The sequence below is a fragment of the Larimichthys crocea genome, chromosome XXII (genome assembly GCF_000972845.2).
Source record: "Larimichthys crocea isolate SSNF chromosome XXII, L_crocea_2.0, whole genome shotgun sequence".
Lineage (NCBI taxonomy): Eukaryota > Metazoa > Chordata > Actinopteri > Sciaenidae > Larimichthys > Larimichthys crocea.
The window spans coordinates 15,661,393-15,676,063 of record NC_040032.1 but is presented as its reverse complement, the minus strand read 5'-3'; the positions used below and the strand labels follow the sequence as shown (position 1 = coordinate 15,676,063).

The window sequence follows — 14,671 nt, the reverse complement described above, 5'->3', positions numbered from 1 at the left end:
AAGCAAAATACTATATTATTCAGTATAATGCATGTGACTTAATATTTTATACAATGGCAGTAGAGTGACTGAATAAGTAAAAATCGAGACATATTGTTGACAAATTGCACTTTAAGGCTGTTTATCATGTTTTGTAAATGAATGGTTGATTAATTGTAAAGGGGAAACATTTGGAGCTGGTGTCATGAAAAAATAATTTGACTGATCTGGCCCCATTTGCGCTCAAATTGTGGTTTGTATGGCCCAGGAGTTTTGGCACCCCTGCTCTAAGACCATGCCAATGTAAAACAACTGTTTGCACGGTTGATCTGTAGCTGCTTTGTAATGTTTCCTGTTATGGAATTTTCTATCCTATACGAGGTCACATGTGGGCCTTGAGGTCCTCAGCAGTATTAGTTGTTTGGCTTTGGTTGAGAACAGTAGGTGCCAGTCTATCTTAACACTGTGGTGGCCAGGGTCGAAGAGACCTATTGCTGCCTTATAGACATAATAGATAGTTTGCCGTTGACGTTCCAATCTGCGTAAACAAACATGTCTCCAGACTAGAATATGTTGACAATAACACCTCCAAGAGTAAAGACATTCTTGTTGACTAATTCTGGGCGTATAGTATTTGTGGTGTTATCTTGGGGTTTAAAGTCTATACACCTGGGCAGAATGTGAGACCGACTCAGGCACTTCTGATGAACTTTGAGAGTGTCTAATTCTCCTTGGCCAAGCATCAGTAAATAATACAGCATAGGACATCAGGGGCTCCTGAACACTTTCTTCCTTCCTGACCTCACCATTGACCTTTGACTTCAGCAATTTTTCCACAACAAGTGAATTTCCAGTCTTGTTCAAGTCATGATCCACCTTTTTTCAGCTCTCTCCGCTGAGCTCCATTATGGCATTTGTGGTTGAGTCTAATGAGAAAACACTCCCTCTTTGAATGGGCTCAGAGAAGTGAAGAAGCTTAGTCAATCATAATCACTCATAAAAGAAGAAAGGTTGAAATTGACTGACACACTTTTCCAACTTCAACTTTATTGATTTATATAGCACCTTCCATACATAATTGTAGCCCAAAGTGCTTCACAGAGCAGAATAGAAACATAAATAGGCAACAACTAACAGTTGTTAAGGTAAAAGAGCAGTTGCATGAAAAACTAGAGAGCAGAAGAAGAGTAAAAAGCATAAAACTACAACAACGAAACAAATAAGAAGAAAAATTAAGACCTATAGGGTAAAAGACATAATTTAAGTTAATTAACAGTTGCAGTAAGATAAGATAAGATAAGATAATACTTTATTTATCCCACAACCGGGAAATTCACTTGTTAACAGCAGCAAAAAATAGAATCAAGGAGGGAAACACAAGTGTACATATTTACAAAAAGTACTAAAGTAGAATGTGCAGATTTACAAAACAAGTACTAAGGTAGAACATAAATGGAAAAAAACAAAAACAAAACAAACAAGAACAAAAAATAGCAATGGGACATGAACAGGAGACTACAACATGATCAGGTGCAGGTGTTGTAAAGTCTCACAGCAGCAGGGATGAAGGACCTGCGGAACCTCTCCTTCTTACACCGTGGGTGTATCAGTCTGCTGCTGAAGGAGCTGCTCAGAGACCCCACAGTGTCGTGTAGGGGGTGAGAGGGGTTGTCCATGATGGATGTCAGCTTAGCTAACATCCTCCTCTCACCCACTTCCTCTATGGAGTCCAGAGGACAGTCCAGGACAGAGCTCGCTCTTCTAATAAGTCTATTGAGTCTGCTTCTGTCCCTGTCCGTGCTGCCCCCTCTCCAGCAGCATAAAGGATGGCTGAGGCCACCACAGAGTCGTTTGCACGGTTGATCTGTAGCTGCTTTGTAATGTTTCCTGTTATGGAATTTTCTATCCTTAGGTCACACAAGGTCACGTGTGGGCCTTAAGGTCCTCAGCATTAGTTGTTTGGCTTTGGTTGAGAACAGTAGGTGCCAGTCTATCTTAACACTGTGGTGGCCAGGATCGAAGAGACCTATTGCTGCCTTATAGACATAATAGATAGTTCTGCCCCCTCTCCAGCAGACCACAGCATAAAGGATGGCTGAGGCCACCACAGAGTCGTAAAAAGTCCTGAGGAGAGCTCTGCATACTCCGAAGGACCTCAGCCTCCTCAGCAGGTGGAGACGACTCTGGCCCTTCTTGTAGAGAGCATTGCTCTGACGCTAGCCTACAAAACCATCTCAGGATCTGCCCCTGCCTATCTCAGCGTCTTACTAAAGGCTCACGTCCCAACCAGGGCGCTCCGCTCCGCTCATATAAACCGTCTAGTTGTACCCTCGCCTCTCGCAAAGCGAGGTCACTCTAAAATCTTCTCTGTGGTCGTCCCCAAATGGTGGAATGACCTACCAACGGCTACTAGAACAGCAACATCCCTTTCTACCTTTAAAAAACTTTAGAAAACCTTTCTGTTTCGAGAATGCTTCCCTGCCTAACAAAACTAACAAAACTAACAACTACTCTGTGCTCCTTTACACCTTTCTCAGCTTATGTCCTCCTCTGTAAGTCGCTTTGGATAAAAGCGTCTGCTAAATGCAATGTAATGTAATGTAATGAGCATTGGTGTTGTCAGTCCAGTCCAGTTTATTGTTGAGGAGAGTAGATACGACCTGTACAGTAAATAAGCACCAGAGATAAAAGTAACAGGGACATAAAAGCTCAGCAGTGAATAACCAGGCCACCTTAGGTAAAAGCCAGGCCAAATCTACAGAGGTGCAGTCCCACATTTTAATCCACTAGATGGCGCTGCTTTCTGCCTGCGCGTCTTGTTGACTTCCTCTCCGGCTTGAGCCAAAGAAGAGAGGAGGTGGAGCCCCGCGTTAGTTTGCGGGTACTAGTTGGAGTTTAGTCTTTCTTCCTCCGCAGACAGGCAGCACGTCGTCCGCGTTTTAATCTCCAAAAAAAAAAAAAAAATGAACGGCTTAGACGAGGAACCCATGGCGCCGCAGACCTTCCTTTACGGTAAGAAATCTCCCGCGTGTTGCTGTGACTTTACGGTGTTTGAAACCTCGCGTGTCCTTATACCAGGCACGAATATAACTCTTTTTATCCGCGTCCGGTCCTCTATAATGGAAGGTAATGTTTGTTATTGACACATTAAATCACTTGAAGTGATATAAACTGTCATTAATCATTAATTACCCTCCTGTTGAGGACAGAGGCTGCACGAGCCGCACACGTGTTTGACTACCAACATGGCGGCGCGTGTGTTTGGTGAACAATGTTGATGTTTTTCGGCTTTTTCTTCGCGCCACGTGTTTAAAATAATTCCCCAGAGTCATCTGTAAATGTTTTCGGATCGGCTGCAGGTTGAGTTAAAGTTAAACTGACTGTTTTGAGCTTTATTTTGTAGGAAAGTCATCTCAACGTGGGTTCAGACACATGCGCACAGAGCTCCTCTTTTTAAGAAAAGACCCCCGTTACCTCGTTTGTCACGTTTCTGACTATTAACAGATTAGGTATGGGTTTATGGTTTTATTTTTGATCATGTGTGATGTAAAGCCAGTCTCTCTTTTCCTCCTCATGGGATGGAAACTGTATTTAGACAGAGGACATACTATCATGCTCTTATTTTGTTAAACTGCACCGAATCTCAGTCAATTTTAACAAAATAAGAGCATGATAATGTGTGTGTAATAATGCAAACTTCTGAGTTGATTTCTACAGTAGGGGGGAAAAAGAAACTACTTTCCACATTTACTTTTATCAAAGCTATATTCTTAACTACTTAAGAAATGCATTAAAATGTTGAATTTACACCTCATAGTTTAAAGACAATGAAGCTGAGGTGACTCCAGGTCGTGTGAAAATGGGGCCATGTGCTCATATTCATATCAGTAAAAGTCAGCAGGGCTCCCTCTTGTGTCCATTTGAAATATTGCCTTTTACCACATGATTTTCTGTCTTGTCAATCTCTTATGTGGCTGTCGAGGCACTTGTAAGTAAATTGTTTTGGCTCTTGTTTTTCCCACAGGTTGCGTGCTGGAAGCTGGGAAGGAGGTGGTGTTCAATCCCGAGGACGACGACTTTGAGCATCAGCTGGATCTGAGGATAGTAAGTAACCTGAGATCCGATGGGGGGGTGTTATGTTTATTACAGCATGTTACACGTTCGACATTTCTCTTTCTGACTGCCGTTTTTGACAGTTATGAAACTACGTTTTAAGTTTTGTGTAACTGGTTAAATGTTCCTCATTGCACCTGCTACACACAGATAACAGTTAATTGAATATACCTATAATCACTCATACATACTTTAAATGATTTTAAACAAACAATCAACGTTTAGAGACTTACAGTCCCTCCTGAAGCTGAATATGAATCAAAGCAAACAGAATCTTAAGTAATTAAACCATGTTTGAATTTAATCAGCAGCTGCTTTTGCGATTCAGTTAGTCTGAAATTGGCATCTTGTTTCACCAGTTGATTAGATTTATCGTAGCACTCTCTCTCTCAGGCTTGTTGTTTTTAAATTGTGCTCACATTTTCTTTGGATAATTTACTTTCTATAAAAGAATAATTGAAACACAATTTGAGTCTTAACTAAATGCTCCTTTTACAGTTTGAGCAAGTCGTGCTGCACTTAACTGACCCATGTGTTTATTCATCTTTTGTACTTGTGGAATAGTTCTTGTGTTGTAAAAACTCACACAGATGATGAGTTTGTTTAAATGGAACCAAACAGCACCCCAAAGGTTCATGTCTAATTAGTCAACTGTTGCTCTGCCCAGGCCTGCGTGGACCCCAGCACGAAAGATGAACTTCACATGGTGGAGGTGGAAGGACAAGACACAGAGGGTCAGAAAATCAAGGCAGCGCTGGTCTCACTGAAGCCCTCTATCCTGCCCAGCGTAAGTACACTACTCGTTGTATTTGGTACAGACACACTAAGAAAACATCAGCCAAACTTACAAGCACTCAGTTAGTGACACAACGTGGATACTTACGTGAGCATTTGTTGCAGGTGTGTCTCGGCGGTTTCACGATCACGCCTCCAGCGGTTTTCCGTCTGAAGGCAGGTTCCGGCCCAATCCACATCACCGGACAACACCTCATCAGTGAGTAATTTCTTAAGAGAGCACGAGCGACCAGTTTGAATAAATGTGGTTTCGTCTCGTCTAACGTCCAAATTGTTCTTTTTTAAAAGTGATGGACGCTGAGTCTTTTGAAGATGAAGACGACGATGACGAAGAAGAGGAGGAGGAAGAGGAAGATGTGAAAACATCGAAGAAAAGGCCGGCCTCCTCTCCTGCCAGCAAGTCTCAGGTTTGTTTTACATCCGTTAATGTTTGTTTCAGATTTGTTGAGGTCGAGTGACCATAATTCATTTTTTTATTCTCTTTTACAGAAAAAGATGAAAATGGACCTGGATGCGGAGGATGATGATGATGACGAGGATGACGACGAGGACGATGAGTGAGTGTCGAGCTTCACACACGCTGCACTAACCATTTGAAACGATTCACTCGGTCACACAGTGGGGTTCATAAGGTCAACACTAAAAACAGTTTTTAATCAAATCCTATGACTAATTTGATTAAATTGGACGTGGAATTACTGCTGGCAATTAAAGCGGATTATGTGCGTCTTGGCAGCGAGCATGGCAGATATCTGTATAATGAAACAGGATTTCTTTTTCGTCAGTTTGATTATTGGCAAGTGAAACATTGATGTGATTTTGGGTCCACGTTAAACATTTTGTAAGTCAAGTTGTAAGGAAGCGATTGCTTGTACAGTGAGTTATATATGGAAATGATTTGGTTTCTCTATATCATTGATATTGGATTTCAATATTCAGGACAATTTAAACCTCAGCTTTTTAATAATTGACCACATAATAAATAGGGACGTTTCACTTTGAATGCAGTCGTGATAATGGCAGGATTATATTTTGTGTGTCGGTGTCTGAATGAAAGAGTGTGGCCTCAAAATGATTTGCATCACTTCTAAATATATTTGTCAAATGATAAAACCGTTTTAGTAGAATTTGGTCTTTTTAACAATTAAATGTATTTATTTCCTTTTTAGGGATGATGATGAAGATGATGAGGAGAGTGAAGCAGAAGAGTCACCCGTTAAGGTAAACTCCGGTACAGTTTTAGCTCCGGCTGAATGAATTTGCCGTCGTCTCTCTCTAACCGTCGATTTGTTTGTTACAGCCCAAAGCAAAACAAGCCAAACCACAAACCCCTGCTCAGAACGGCAAGAACGGCAAAGCCGCCACTCCAGCCAAGCAGGTAAGAAGTCCGAGTAACCACTGTTGGATGAAGTATTTTCAAAAATTAAACCTGTACACGAAGCTTTCTGTCATCTTGCCTTATATTTCAACTTAATGTTCTCTATAGACCCCTAAAGGTAAAGGTGACAAGTCCACCCCGACAACTCCCAAACCAGTTTTAACTCTTCCTGAGATTAAAGCCAAGATGTTGGAGGCCGTGAAGAAGGTCGGTGTCCTGTTGGTGTTTGTTTACTCTCCTTTTTCCTCCATTCCAAAATGTAACTTTGCTCATCTGTTCTAATTATTTCCACTTCACAGGGGACGACATTACCTAAACTGCAGCCCAAGTTTGAGAACTTTGTGAAGCACGGTTATAAAGTCACAGAGGCCAAGGTACAGTGCACGTCGGTTATTTGTTGAGGATTTGTTTTTAAGCTGTTACAATGTTTCCATCAGAGATCCATTATTGTCTTAAGTTCTTTTTTCACTTCCTGTAGAAAGTTGAATTGACCTGGAAAAGTCGAGGTTAAACATGTTGTCATGGCTACGATGTTTACAGACTCTTGTGTTTTCTCTTTTAGGTTGTCGCCGAGCTGTGGAAGTGGAGACAGACGGTGACGGATGCTAAATAACAGTCTCCAGTGTTTTATTGTCTCCTAATTTTTTTTGTTTTGTTTTTTATGACTTGTTCATACCCATAGCATCTCTCAAAACCCTCTGAAGCCAAACTCTGTGCCTCACATCATAAATTCAAAGTCTAGTCCCGCTCCGCCTGCCCTCTATGAAGAGACTAGAGAGAGACAGTGATGTGGTCTGTTTGATTGTCTCCATCATCCTGTCATCAGGGCAGAGAAATGATTCGGTTTGTCGAACCCACTTACAAATTTGCATCTTTTTGTAAATGTGTAAATAAAATTCTCTCTAGATTGTTGGAACCAGAGTATGGAGGATAACTTATCTGTTTTTTTTTCTTATGGGTACGTTAAAGTTGATTTGGCCTCATGCAGGAACAATAAATCAGAATATTACACACTTTAAAAAAAAAAAAGCACAAACATCCCTGACCAAACGACACATTCAAATCTGAAACGGCCAGTAAAACATCAGCTAATCTTGGCCAGGGTCCCATCATAAAGCTGTGTTTTTGGCTGACATCAGCAGTAATGAGCACAAGTGATATTGCTTTAGCAATATTGATTTGTCTAGTGCCATCATAAACATAAAAAGAAGAAACTTTGCACTTTTTGAGATGTTTTGAATGTTTATGCTGTTGTGAGATTCTTACAGTGAAGATCCTGTGACAAACTGTCCGTTTAGGAACGCCGCACCAGAATTCAATTACCGTCCATAAATCAAGCATTTGTATAAAACAGAGTGCAGTGTGACAAATGAAGCAGCGGAGATGTGTTTTTTTTTTAAACTTCCTAGTATGGCCATGCTAATGGCTCAGTACTGAACTCTGTGACTGAGTTCATGAAGGAATTTTCCGGCGTTTTGTTTCCCCCCCATTACAAGTTTCTTCTGACTCTCCAAAGCAAAGGTTTGCAGGTGTTATAACGTTCTAAGACCTGTCCTCAAGTTCAAATGTTAGAAATGTTGATGCCTCTTGTAGCAGAAGATCATTCCATGTTCAAGAAACGAGTGTAAATTAGTTTGACTTAAAACGTGCTGTGGGTTTGGATGGACTGAGATCTGATTCAAATAAAATGTGGAAGTGTTGCAGGTGTTCTGTTTCTCTGCAGTGAGAAGAATTGATTTAATATTAAAGATAAATGCAGTAATTAAACATTTTCCTAAGTTTGTTCTTTAACATCCATCTTAGAATCAATGACGTGTTTTGAATTTGTCAGTTACGGATGTGTACGAAATCATATCTTAAATCTGTTGAAAAATGGCATGATCAACAGAAAGCACATTAAAGAAGTTCTTATTAAAAACAACCATCTAGAAATTGAACAGTCTGAAGAAAGAGGTACTGCTGGCACATTATGTAACAAAGGATGTTTTATTGTGCCTCTGGAGCTCAGCATCACTGTCATTTGTGACAAACATGTAGCGTCTAAGATACTGACAGATTAAAGCTGCACTTAGTTTGATCTGAAGTTCTGATTCAATATTTTGTGAGTGGAAAATCATATCTACGTGACAAGAAATATGTCTAATCTTGCGCACAAGACTCTCAACTATTCAAGAACTTTTATGTGTTTGTTTATGTGACAGTTTGAGTAGTGGGCTAACAGACACGGTGATAAGGCCACTTTAAGCCCTTTCTGTTCATTTTTGCCTTTAATGACCCGACAAATGACCAGAGCACTTACATAGAGCGGTGGATCATTTACTTTCAGGATGATGATGGATGATGACAGTCATAAGTCATCACCATTACTATCATTCGGTGATTCAGTAGCACAGGAATGTGCTAAATGTGGATTAACCGTGATGAATAACCCGACTCATGATGAGATGACGATTATAGGAGCCAACAGGTGTCAGAATTTCTGCTGCTACAGACTCTACAGAGATACGAGAATGAGAGAACTAATCAGCAGGTTGACAAAGTATGCAACAACTCCCAATTATTATGAGTTCCCCTCGAGGCAAACCAAAGTATAGATATGAAATCTTAAGATAACAGAAGAAATTAATCCGGTTTGGGCTGCATTGTGTGAGTTCATAGGACAGAGGCCAGACTGGGGTCAGACAGTTTGGCTTTGAGTCATGTCTTTATCATTAATACTTTTCAGATGTGACCTGAGGAGAGGGAAGAATAATGATTAGAGAAACGGCAGAATGAGAACAAGGTGGGGAAAAAAAGGAGAACTAGAGCAAGACACTGCCGGCTCCGATAAATCGCAAGAATCATAACTTGAAGGCAAATAATGACAAATTGAGGGGAGATGAAACACAGCGTAAAAAGACATGTTGAAATGTTACTTCACGGCTGTTTCCACACTGTAACAGCTTAAAACTGATCCACAAAGACACAGGTGTGTGTTGGCATGCACCAAAAAATACTTTTTTAATACTGATAGACTATCCAGAATGTAAATACATCCATCTATATAATGCACTATCCCAACTAAATGCAGTTACCTATATACAACACAAGGTGGCAGTAAAAGCAAAGAAACTTCCATTCTCTTAGCCATTACGATGCTGTGTACCCATCAACCCAAAGGAAGATGGCTTCCAGCCAACATAAGAGTGAGGCCCTGATGATTTCAGGGGCCTCCGAGGGAAAAACCATCTGCAACCTTAGTCTGTCATGTTTGATCACAAACCTTTAAATTTACTGTATGTTTGATGGAACGTGCTCACAACATCTGTGCATGCCAGATGTGTTTCTCTGCATACAGGACAAATACTTTATATTATACTTGGTGTGTGTGTGCGTTGGTGCAGAACCGCTATCATTTTATTGATAATGATTTACCATTTATTTTACTTCCCCACGCTCTGTATTTAAGTTGTTTTTTTCCTTCTACTTCATTTGAGTATATACACACACACACACAGGTGTCTACAGATTTTTTACTTGAAGCCACAAGCCAGAAACAGTATTTTTAACTTTTATTTTTTATGTACAACAAACTTTGCAAAAATCACAATTTAAAAAGTCTTTAAAAAAAAAAAACTGAATATTTGACGAGTGCGGCAACACCTATTGAGAGCGAGGAGCAATAAGCCACGACCAAAGAAATGAATTACAAAGTCAACACATATATAGCTCGTAACATCCGTATGCTGTTTGTACGAGCGTTGATAAAGTTGAAGGAATCAGTTTGCTGCAAATTTACAATTTCACTCTGGCACTTGATTAAAAAAAAACAGAATCGTCGACAGCGGTACTGAATGATTGTCGCATACATATAAATAAAAAGGCACAAATACATGGAAAGAATGGGAGCAGATTGCTTCAGGTGCCAGGCTGCAAAGTAACAAGTGGTGCAAGTTCACGGCAATATCTGGTTTCTATTCAGTGCATTCCAACTGTTTTATCAAACACACTGTAGCATGCAGAAACTGTCTTCCACACAGTTAGTTGTATGTCATAGGTGGTTGGCCTTAGTGCTTTACAGGTGTCAACTAAGTGAGTAGTATACTACATAGTATACAAATCAATAAGCACTGACTGTAGTTCCAGAAAGGGTGTGGCCAATAAACTCTAAACAAGTAAACAGCCATTATTTAAAACTTTAATGCATTTGTTAAAATAATATTACAGTAACATCGCAGGGTAGTCCTGAATAAACTAAAATCTAACATAAAAACAGGTACTGATCACCTCCTGGGATACATCTTTTCACCGTTTCAATCTCTGAGTTGAACTAGCTTGAATGTCCAAGTGTTCCTTCAGCCTTTAAATGCAGTGAGTCTTGTCCTGTTCAAACGTATTCCTTGCTGCTGGGGGGTCTGGAGATGGGATACTTGGGTGATGATGATGGTTTCCCTCTTGGGCAGGATGCGGCCAGCATGGCACCTCCAACTACAGCCAAGAATGCACCAGCCCAGGCAATGAAGATGGCGGAACCGAACTCGTACCTATAGAAAGAGAAGTCACAGTGGGTCAGAAGGGGTTAACGGATGCCAACGGAGCTTCAACGAACAGAAAAAACATGTGCCTGATAGATCCAGCCGCAGTGTGACAGTGTTTGGACACATGCAAATGTATGGACACAGAAGTAAGAGGAGGATGAGCTTAGAAACCAGTATCTTAGATAAACCAGCACATCTAATGTGTTTGGACACATTGTATCTGGCTGAAGGAAATGTTCAACTTATTGTAGGTGGCAGGTGTTACGGACAAGGCACATTTTGTTCAATTAAAAAGAAGAAGACAAGGTCAAACTTTAAGCCTAAACACTCTCATGTACTTACTTGGTATTGACGGGGGTGAAAGGGTTGTAGAAAGCTGTGATGATGTCGTGAGCGTACCAAGAGCAGGCAACGATTGAACACAAAGCTGCGGGGAAGCAAAGAAGAACGTCACTGAAACTGTTCAGGGAGGAAAAAATATATATAAATACACAAAACACACAAGAGCAAATGAATCGGCTTCTTACCTCCGATCAGGATGATGATGCCTCCGGTCATGGCAATGCGGGATTTGCGCGTTTTGTCATCTCCTCCGCAGTTGGTGCACTTCATTCCCATGACGGCTACACCCAGTCCGGCCACGGTTACAATAATGCTAACGATCATGAGGGCGCGGGTTGCCTGGAGGGCACCTGGATAAGAGGAAAGGATAGGGTTAATACATCGGTTACTGTGACAAGTATTCCTAATTTACTACAGGTCAAAAAGGTGTGGCAAGGCAGGACGGGATTTACCAGACTGAGACAAAACAAACCGTTATTGGCATTTGAAATGCATTTCTACACCGATTTATGTTGGTAACACGTCCATTTAAAAGGCTAATCTTGTTTTTTTGCATCGTGAAGCCGACCATTTTAGGGGGGTGAAAAAAGCAGAGTAAACAGGCAGTGTTCATGTACAACAGAGAGGCCTCTGTCTCTTGTGTCTTGCTGCCGCTCCCTATAACAACGCACCACAGAAACTGGCTCTAACCGGAAGCCCGAAGGAACTCTCAAACGTGGGGGGTGGGGGAATGGGTGTGTGTGTGTGGGTTAGTTTGCGTGCAAGTCAGAAACTGGTCTAACCGGGTTTCAGGTTCCATGAGATGAAAACACTCCCAATTTCCAGGTAGTCTTGCCCCGCCTGCTTCAGCAGGTGGACTTCAGCTTTAAAACTACCAATCGTAAAAAAGGACACAGGCCTTCTTTAGAATGTGGATTTAAAAATCTTCAGTTTTTTGGTATCGATCAGGTGTGTTAGTAGACTTTGAGCAGGTATTTCTGAATAATGAGCCATTGTTTGTGCACTTGCTCCATATCTAAACCACAGCTTTAATCACAAAACGTTTATCAGAGTCGGTTTGTGTGAGTATTTGAAGAGGAGATAAGACACGCTGTGCTGCAGATTTTATATCAAATGTTTTGATAAGTCAGTATTAAAAAAAAGGGGGGGAGGAAATCTAAACTGACACAGGAGATATTTGACGGAAATGACCAGTCTGTGAACTTTTAGCTCAAGTTTCTTTTAGTGAATGCGGCGAGTCTCGATTTAAAAATCACAGGGAGGGGAAGCACAAAACATTTCCCACTGACGTTCTGGCAGTTTGTGCCTGAGGGCTTCTCTATTAAATCCATTCATTTTGATGCCACACGTACAATGAAGCAACTAACTGACTTGCAGCCACTGACCTATTTTTGCTTACTGCTTCGGAGATAAGAGTCTCTGACTTGTAAAAGAAAAGGAAACGAAACAAACTGCTCCAACTTCTTCATTTAGTCGTGTTTTTGCTGACGGCCTTAACATACCAATGAGTAACTGTTTCATCATATTATGTTAACCAACCAATCCCCCCTCAAAGCAGTGAAACATTTTGGGCCAAGAAAAAAAAAACTTTGCAAAGAACCATTCATTTGATACCCTAAAGGCCGTGAACCGTTTGTGGGGCAGGTATTCATACCTGTTGACTAAACAGTGGCTCATAATAAAGATGTTGTTTAACCTGTAACTACCTGCGGTGTAAGGCAATTCCTACACTGTGGGCTTCACACATGTTGGAGGAGGGGTGAGTAGCACTTACTGGACACTGGCTAATCATTGCCTAAGTTGCACATTTCCTCCTATCAAGTGGAAAGAATGTTTCTTTTTAAATAAATGAGCCACCACCCCCCAAAAGCAGGCGAGGCCTCGTGGTGTGGTTTAAACCAAATAACTGCATTCTGAGTGAATAATAGGAGGGGGTTAATAAGTGACTAAACCGGTTAACAAAAGCCACAGGGAAACAGCTCAGAGCTGTAAAACAATTTTGAGGGAACTGTAAAAAAAAAAAAAAAAACTTTTTTTACAGTCCAACAGGTGAATTTTCTGTTACATCACTTCCTGTTACAAGTTTTTGTGTGATCAGTAGAATTAGTATTGACTTTAAAACCAGTTTCATTGCCTGGATTGACTTGTGATAAATTACATAATAAAGGTCTAAGAGGAAATTTAACTTTAAAATATGATAAATAAAAAACAGCTTAAATGTCTGATTCTTTGTTCCAAAATTCATGATTTTTTTTTAGTCCATTAACATTTTTTTTTAACTTACTGTTGAGCTGCAGGATAGAGTCGTAGACCTTGCACTGGATTTGGCCTGTGCTCTGAAACGCACAGGACATCCACAGTCCTTCGTACATTGCCACCGCTGTGATGATGTTGTCCCCGACGTACGCAGACATTTTCCACTGGGGCAAAATTGTGCCAATTATCAGTCCAATTACACCCAGAAGAGCCAGGGCGAATCCCAAAATCTGAAGACCCGAGTTGGCCATTTTCTTTTTCCTCTTCTTTCAAAAGACTCGAACCAACAAAAGACGACGTCCACCTGCTGTGAGGCTTCAAATCCCAAACTCCCTCTTTCTCTCAAGCTTTGAACTCTAAGTTTTTAAGCTGTGTCGGTTAAAACTCCTCTGTTCTTATCTGTTTTCCTCGGATCTCTGAGAATAAACTTGCACAAAGCGGTGATAGTAGAATTTATAATGCGCCTCGGTGATTCCTCACGCACCTGTTCCTCAGCCGCACCTTGAATGGGGAGGGAATAGCGGGAGCGAGCTTTTTTTTTAGGCGGTTTCTGTTGCAAGCAGGTGGGCGGGGACGCGCACGCAGTTTCGACTCATCAGCCGTAGCTGCAGACACCTGAGGTTTCATGACGTCAGGGTTTCCGGAAACAGACCCCCCTGGTAGACCATAGATAGCTGACATACATACATACATACATACATACATACATACATACAAACATACATACATACATACATACATGTGTACTGTGACTTAGCACAGCTGGCCCATTTTTATTATTCCATTATTTAATTATTGTTTTATTCATTTATTTAATGTATTTATTTATAAATGTGTTAATTTATGTGCCCATTCCTGTATCATGCCAGTTTCTTTTAAAACTTTTAATCTGAGTAGGATTTTGATTATTTTTATTAGTTTTATGACTAGTTCTGTTTTTAGCCAGATTTGATTTGTCTTCAAATCAATTACACATACACACATAGATAGGTACGTAGATCGGTACATATATAGTGAGATAGATAATACATTAATTATTGGTATTGTTTATGAGAAATGTGAAAGGCTACAGAGGTTAATAATTTAGAAGTCAACTGAGCTTTAGTCATTGTCGTGGAAGTCATGCCGCCCCAGCTTACAGGAAGAGTCCGAACCACAAAATATTTGCAATACTGTGATAATATTTCATAATAATTATAATAGTGTGACTCCAAACTGAACCGAAAGCCATCAGAAGCACAGGACGAAACAGAATTAATTTGTCATCATCTCATGTGCATTAAGAAAATCA

General features: G+C 40.6%; 2 protein-coding genes across 2 annotated transcripts; one reads left to right on the top strand and one right to left on the bottom strand.

Moving 5' to 3' along the window:
• Positions 1-2,814: 2,814 nt before the first annotated feature.
• npm1a (nucleophosmin 1a) lies at positions 2,815-7,965 on the top strand. The gene is made up of 11 exons (XM_010732171.3): positions 2,815-2,991; positions 4,004-4,083; positions 4,760-4,879; positions 4,993-5,086; positions 5,176-5,294; positions 5,377-5,444; positions 6,057-6,108; positions 6,188-6,265; positions 6,374-6,472; positions 6,565-6,639; positions 6,828-7,965. The coding sequence occupies exons 1-11, from the start codon at positions 2,943-2,945 to the stop codon at positions 6,876-6,878; spliced, it is 885 nt and encodes a 294-aa protein (XP_010730473.2). The 5' UTR covers positions 2,815-2,942; the 3' UTR covers positions 6,879-7,965.
• A 2,265-nt stretch (positions 7,966-10,230) lies between these two features.
• On the bottom strand, positions 10,231-13,904 carry cldn7b (claudin 7b). The gene is made up of 4 exons (XM_010732170.3): positions 13,409-13,904; positions 11,310-11,474; positions 11,125-11,209; positions 10,231-10,788 (listed from the first exon to the last, which is right to left on the bottom strand). The coding sequence occupies exons 1-4, from the start codon at positions 13,629-13,631 to the stop codon at positions 10,632-10,634; spliced, it is 630 nt and encodes a 209-aa protein (XP_010730472.1). The 5' UTR covers positions 13,632-13,904; the 3' UTR covers positions 10,231-10,631.
• Between the last annotated feature and the right edge of the window lie 767 nt (positions 13,905-14,671).

What these genes read in the sequence shown, in the direction of transcription:
- npm1a (XM_010732171.3), top strand. Translation starts at nt 2,943, where the DNA reads ATGAACGGCTTAGACGAGGAACCCATGGCGCCGCAGACCTTCCTTTAC. An exon ending in GATGACGACGAGGACGATGA is followed by an intron (nt 5,445 to 6,056) that starts GTGAGTGTCGAG and finishes TTTCCTTTTTAG; the next exon opens with GGATGATGATGAAGATGATG. An exon ending in ATAAAGTCACAGAGGCCAAG is followed by an intron (nt 6,640 to 6,827) that starts GTACAGTGCACG and finishes TTTCTCTTTTAG; the next exon opens with GTTGTCGCCGAGCTGTGGAA.
- cldn7b (XM_010732170.3), bottom strand. Translation starts at nt 13,631, where the DNA reads ATGGCCAACTCGGGTCTTCAGATTTTGGGATTCGCCCTGGCTCTTCTG. An exon ending in CATCATCATCCTGATCGGAG is followed by an intron (nt 11,210 to 11,309) that starts GTAAGAAGCCGA and finishes GCTTCCCCGCAG; the next exon opens with CTTTGTGTTCAATCGTTGCC. An exon ending in TTCACCCCCGTCAATACCAA is followed by an intron (nt 10,789 to 11,124) that starts GTAAGTACATGA and finishes CTCTTTCTATAG; the next exon opens with GTACGAGTTCGGTTCCGCCA.